Source organism: Babylonia areolata, chromosome 18, assembly GCF_041734735.1.
Source record: "Babylonia areolata isolate BAREFJ2019XMU chromosome 18, ASM4173473v1, whole genome shotgun sequence".
NCBI lineage: Eukaryota > Metazoa > Mollusca > Gastropoda > Neogastropoda > Buccinidae > Babylonia > Babylonia areolata.
In genome coordinates, this window is record NC_134893.1 from 28,080,395 (window position 1) to 28,087,100 (window position 6,706).

The window sequence follows — 6,706 nt, forward strand, 5'->3', positions numbered from 1 at the left end:
AGCCAGTGACCAATGGTTTAACAAGTGAAACAAGTAAAAACACGTGTCAGTGTTATATCTCTTAAAACAGAAGCAGCGACCATATTAATTCCGCCGCTTTAAAAAAAATGACGAATTTCAAAACGAATCCATTATTATATCATTGTAGCATTGTAACAAGTATATATTATGTCATCTGGTTGACCAAAAACAACAAAAGACATCGACATTAATTGCAACGAATAATGACGGTAAGTATGTTGCAAAAGACAAAGGCACGTGACTCAAATCAACGAAGCTGTGTGTTTGTGTGTGTGTGTGTGTGTGCGTGCGTGTGTGTGTGTGTGTGTGTGACTCAAATCAACGAAGCTGTGTGTTTGTGTGTGTGTGTGTGTGTGCGTGCGTGCGTGCGTGCGCGCGCGCGCGCGTGTGTGTGTGTGTGTGTGTGTGTGTGTGTGTGTGTTCTTTTCTGTTTTGTTTTTGTTGTTGTTATTGTTCTTGTTGTTGTATATGTGAGTTGACTGGCGACAATACACGAGACTTGAAGTTGCATATATTTCTCTATTTGGAATGTAGCTAATATAATTGTTCAGTGCTTGAGTATTCATATCATCCCCTGTCACAGCCTTCAGGTAACATCACCTTTGATGTCGCCATGTACTCACCAAGGTTCGGGGTGCTCTTCTGTGTTCTCCTGCACTGCTCCTGTATTTGAGTCTCCTTCACTGTCTGTTGGGAAAAGAACAGCTCTGTCAGAAGAACACCTTCAGTTAACCCGACAGTCAATAGAAAATAAATTATTGTACTGTTTGGAACAGAAATGACAGTTTTGCAAGAGCAACACTACTTATTCTAATCTGACTATAAATAACTACTGTTTCTGTAGTGCTTGGAACAGGAGAAAAAAACAACATTTTTTCACACTTTTTTTCTTTTCTTTTAAGACTATGCATATACCCCAAAAAACGGATTATGGCTACTTAGACGGTAGAATAAACTCTGTTACATGCATGCACGCACCCACCCACACCCACACGCACACCAACCAACTCTGGGACAGGCTTAAAATGACTCCAGCACAGAGCTGGCCTGGGACGACTCCAACCCCCGCTTTGAAATGACTCTTCAATCAGAAGGCACAACTTAGCATATAGCTGGGGAAAAACAAGGGGGAGTTCATTTTGGGGCACCCCCTAACTCTCCCAAAAACTCTCCATAACGAGTTAGTCTGGATTGGTATCTTTTCGACTCCAACAATTATTCTGGGGGCACTACCATTTTAACTAACTCCATTTAAACGAAGGTGGACCAGATTCAGGACTAGCAAAAAAAAAAAAAAAAAAAAAAAAAAAAAAAAAAAAAAAAAATCCATGGAGTTGGGATATAGACGCTGACCTTGAAATAACTCACGTGCCTCCCCCCTCCCCCACCGCACTCCGCTCCCTTGCATTTTTTGTTTTTGCAAAAATGTATATTACTGCTCAGTGGTTGGATGCGAGTGGAAATTGTCTGGAAGGGGAGTTATCGGGGATCAGCCCAGAAAGACACCATGAATATCTTTGGCATCTTGCCTTGTAAACTGCCATGATACGTGATTTTTAAAAATGCACATTTTCGCAAAATGAATATTTTGTTTCCAGTGGATGAAGGGGTTGGAGTTAAGCTGGGGCAGGAGGAGGTGGAGCAAAATACATAACCTATTCAGAAATAACTCCAAGCGGGGTTGGAGGTGGGGGTGGGGGTGGGTTCAGGGCCGACTCTCTCAGGGGAGTCACAACAGTGCCTGCTGTCATTTTCAGGTACTGCACCCGTTGCACTTGCTGTGTGCAATGTACACGTTTGATTGAACGTCGAAAACAACGAATATCTCCTTGCTATAATAATTCTTTGTGGTCCCAGACTATCTTCAGAGTGTCGTGTCATTCTAGTTGCTTCCTATTCTAATCAGACGTACATTGCTACACATGTACAAAAGGCAGGGGAATACATTGTTGTCAGAATTGTTCAGGTTTCTGGGCCGAGAAGCAGTGATTTTTATTTATCAATACACACACACACACACACACACACACACACACACACACACACACACACATATATATATATATATATATATAGTGCAGACTACTCTAACGATTGAAGCTCCGATGCACGATTCTCACTCTTTGTATGTGTCCCAATTTTATTTATCTATCCATTCATTTATGTGTCTTTTTTTCATTTATTTTTTTTCTTCAAACGCCCCGATGGACACGTTCTATGAACACATGCAGCAGGCCATTTCCATTTTTCAAAGCGTTACGGGACGCCATTTGGCCTTTGGGAACCATCCCAACGCTGACTGTCCTAAAACCCTCTTGGCCGAGAGAGTGGGGAATGTAACGTGGGCAAGACACGCTCCACTATAATAAAAATAAAAAAATAAATCCGAGCCCAGATAGTCGAGACAGCAGTTGCCTCCCCTGCTGTTCTGATGGTCATAGTCGGACACGACTGACGGGACGCAGCTGTGTGTGTGTGTGTGTGTGTGTGTGTGTGTGTGTGTGTGTGTGTGTGTGTGTGTGTGCTGCCCCACCATCTGCACCGTTTCAGTGGCATTACTCCCACGTCGCTCATTTAGATTCCCCCTAAAACGGCCACACCCGTCACAGTTCCAGCGTCCGCATTCCTCAGTAAACCATCAATGTTAGGTCGCCAGGAGGCCACACGCCAGAGGAGACCCTGCACTGCTGCTAAGTCACTTCGATGGACGCAGCATATCTAGCGCCGTCATCCGAAAAAAAAGCGCTATTAACTCGCCCAAAAGGACAGACAGGCAGACCTGGGGAACTGTACTGACCTTGGGAACGTCCCGCCGTGGTGTGTATGGCTGTGGCTGTGGGGGCTGACAGTTGATGCCCCCCAGTGTCGCCGGGCACCTGCCCCGTGTCCTCGTGCTGTGCCCAGGGCACCAGGTGGATGCCCTCCCGCAGGACACAGTCCAGTCGAAAGTTGTCACCCTCGCACACCTCCATCACGGAGGGTAAGGTCTTGGTGAAGAAAGGAGCTGGACACGATAAACCATGTACATTGCATACAGAAATGTCACACACACACACACACACACACACACACACACACACACACACACACACTCACTCACTCACTCACACACGAACGCACGCACACACGCACGCAAATACACACACACACACAGACACACACACTCACTCGCTCACACACGAACACACACACACACTGACTGACTGACTGACTGATTGACTGAAACCATTTATTGTCAGATTAACTGTTTGTTGTACTGACATTTTCGCAACCATTTGAATAAAATATTAACTGAGCAACACAAGGAAATTCTGATTTGAGGAAGGTATGATTTAAAAAAAAACAAAAAAAACAAACAAACAAAAAACAAAAAAAAACACACAAAAAAACAAAAACAAACAAACAAACATATTTAGCAAATCAAGGTACCAAATTTCATTAATATCATTATCTCCAAAAAATATTCTAACGCACACACATACTCACATACGTTTCTCCCCCACCCTCTCTCTACATACATCCATGCATTCACACAAACGCCCATTATAATTCCCCTACCTCATTCCCCTGCCCACTCACTCTCACACACACACACATACACACACACACACACACACACACACACACACACACACTCACACTGTCTCTCACTCTTTCCTGTCAAATTAAGGTTTCGTAATGTAATCAAGACGACATATTACATGTTAGGGTCGAACAGTTCCACACACACACACACACACACACACACACACACACACACACACACACGAAGGTGGAGAAAGAGACAGAGACAGAGAGAGTCAGGCAGTGGCAGCGACAGAGGGAGAAGGGGGGCCTGGGGGACAGACAGGTAACATAACAGAAACAGAGACACAGAGAGAGAGAGAATAATTAAACACTCATGTGCGCACAAGCAGGGGTGGAGATAGAAAAAAACAAACAATGAAGAAGAAGAAGAAGAAGAAGAGCAGCAACGGCAACGACAACAACAACAACGACAAGAAGAATGAGAAGAAAATCCACGTCTATCTGTGCATAAAACGAAGCATTTATATTAAAAAAAAAAAAAAAAAAAAAAAAAAAAAACCCAACCAACCAACCAAACAAAAAAAAGAAAAAGAATATGGAACGTTGCAAATGAGCATGGGAAAAGACCAAGGAAACTCGAGACAAGAAGAAAGTGACCAACACTGATGTCAGTTGGGGTTACACGTCTGCGCAACATATTGGAAACATCCGTGGGGGGTGGGATACAGGAAACAACAGGAACACCTGTGGGAGGTGAGGAGGTACAGGAAACAACAGGAACACCTGTGGGAGGTGAGGAGGTACAGGAAACAACAGGAACACCTGTGGGAGGTGAGGAGATACAGGAAACAACAGGAACACCTGTGGGAGGTGAGGAGGTACAGGAAACAACAGGAACACCTGTGGGAGGTGAGGAGGTACAGGAAACAACAGGAACACCTGTGGGAGGTGAGGAGGTACAGGAAACAACAGGAACACCTGTGGGAGGTGAGGAGGTACAGGAAACAACAGGAACACCTGTGGGAGGTGAGGAGATACAGGAAACAACAGGAACACCTGTGGGAGGTGAGGAGGTACAGGAAACAACAGGAACACCTGTGGGAGGTGAGGAGATACAGGAAACAACAGGAACACCTATGGGAGGTGAGGAGGTACATGAAACAACAGGAACCCCTGTGGGAGGTGAGGAGGTACAGGAAACAACAGGAATACCTGTAGGAGGTGAGGAGGTACAGGAAACAACAGGAACACCCACCTGTGGGAGGTGAGGAGATACAGGAAACAACAGAAACACCTGTGGGAGGTGAGGAGATACAGGAAACAACAGGAACACCTGTGGGAGGTGAGGAGATACAGGAAACAACAGGAACCCCTGTGGGAGGTGAGGAGGTACAGGAAGCAACAGGAACAACTGTGGGAGGTGAGGAGGTACAGGAAACAACAGGAACACCTGTGGGAGGTGTGGAGATACAGAAAACAACAGGAACACATGTGGGAGGTGAGGAGGTACAGGAAACAACAGGAACACCTGTGGGAGGTGAGGAGGTACAGGAAACAACAGGAACACCTGTGGGAGGTGAGGAGGTACAGGAAACAACAGGAACACCTGTGGGAGGTGAGGAGACACAGGAAACAACAGGAACACCTGTGGGAGGTGAGGAGGTACATGAAACAACAGGAACACCTGTGGGAGGTGAGGAGGTACAGGAAACAACAGGAACACCTGTGGGAGGTGAGGAGACACATGAAACAACAGGAACACCTGTGGGAGGTAAAGAAATACAGGCAGCAGGACAACAATAAGACTTTGGACAAAAAGCTTTAGCTGCTGGACTGAGAAGACCCGTATCACTGGAAAAACAACACCGATGTCCTAGAAAGAAAAAGGGGAGGGAAACATTTGAAGTGAAATGTAAATACATGACACCTTGTGGATTATGAATCATTACAAACGCATATCAGGGAAACGCCGCAAGAGATGGTTTGTGGTTGCTCCATGATACGTGTTACTTTCAGATGTTAACACCGAGAACAAATAAAACACCACCAAATATTTTGAACTTGCATATTTGTCGAGTTAGGAGGTGAGAGAGTTCTTGTCATGTGTCCGACATTAATTTTTTTTTTTAAATTCTGGAATCATGTATGTTTGTAGATACAGATGTCACGAACGTTGATATGTAGGACTTGTTAATGGTAGCGCTCATCAACTGTGATGGGCAATAATGATTCTTCCTCCACAACGCAGGATGAGAAAGGACAAACACTGGCCGATCAGAGACAACTAAACTGAAGGTAATGTAGGATCACTTGGGGACATACTTTAAAAATAAATACAAAAAAAAGTTCGGGTTTAGAACATCTGGGTAACCCGGGTGGTGGTAGAGGGTGTGGGGAGTGGGGGTGGGGGTAGGTAAGATGGACAATATTATAACACAGGTGGTAAAGAATGGCCGAGATCAGAAACAATTAAACAAAAGGTAATGTAGGATCACTTGGGGGCATACTTAAGAACAACCCCCCCCCCAAAAAAAAACAACAACCAAAAACAAAAACAAAACAACAACAACAAAAACAAAAAAAGTTCGGGTTGGGAACATCTGGGTAACCCGGGTGGTGGTAGAGGGGGAAAGGGGGGAGGGGGGTAGGTAAGATGGACAATGTAACACAGGTGGTAAAGACTGGCCGATAAGAGACAACTAAACTGAAGGTAATGTAGGATCACTTGGGGACATACTTTAAAAACAAAACAAAACAAAAAAAGAGTTCGAGTTGAGAACAACTGGGTAACCCGGGTGGGGGTAGGGGGTGTGGGGAGTGGGGGTGAGGGGGGGGGTATAGGTAAGATGGACAACTTTATAACACAGGTGGTAAAGACTGGCCGACTAAGAGACAACTAAACAGAAGGTAATGTAGGATCACTTGGGGACATACTTTGGAAAACAAAAACAAAAAATGTTCAGGTTGAGAACAACTGGGTAACCCGGGTGGGGGTAGGGGGTGGGGAAGAAGTAGGTAAGATGGACAACATTATGAAACAGGTGTAAGGAAGTCATGGGGAAAAAAATGACGACATTTTGAATGGAGGAAAACAATCGTTACACCACAACCAAGTTCGGTAAAACACGGTAAAACACCGCCAACGGACAGGGAGTCG

At 44.9% G+C, this 6,706-nt stretch overlaps 1 protein-coding gene across 7 annotated transcripts in view; it reads right to left on the reverse strand.

Annotated features, from left to right (window-relative positions):
• Nucleotides 1–6,706, reverse strand: part of LOC143292619 (uncharacterized) — an 86,453-nt gene that overhangs the window by 45,544 nt on the left and 34,203 nt on the right. For all 7 annotated transcript variants that reach the window (XM_076603084.1, XM_076603083.1, XM_076603078.1 and 4 more), the window contains 2 exons: nt 2,819–3,025; nt 645–708 (listed from right to left, as the gene is read on the reverse strand). In XM_076603084.1, coding sequence (XP_076459199.1) covers nt 645–708; nt 2,819–3,025 — 271 coding nt within the window. The remainder of the gene's footprint in view (nt 1–644; nt 709–2,818; nt 3,026–6,706) is intronic.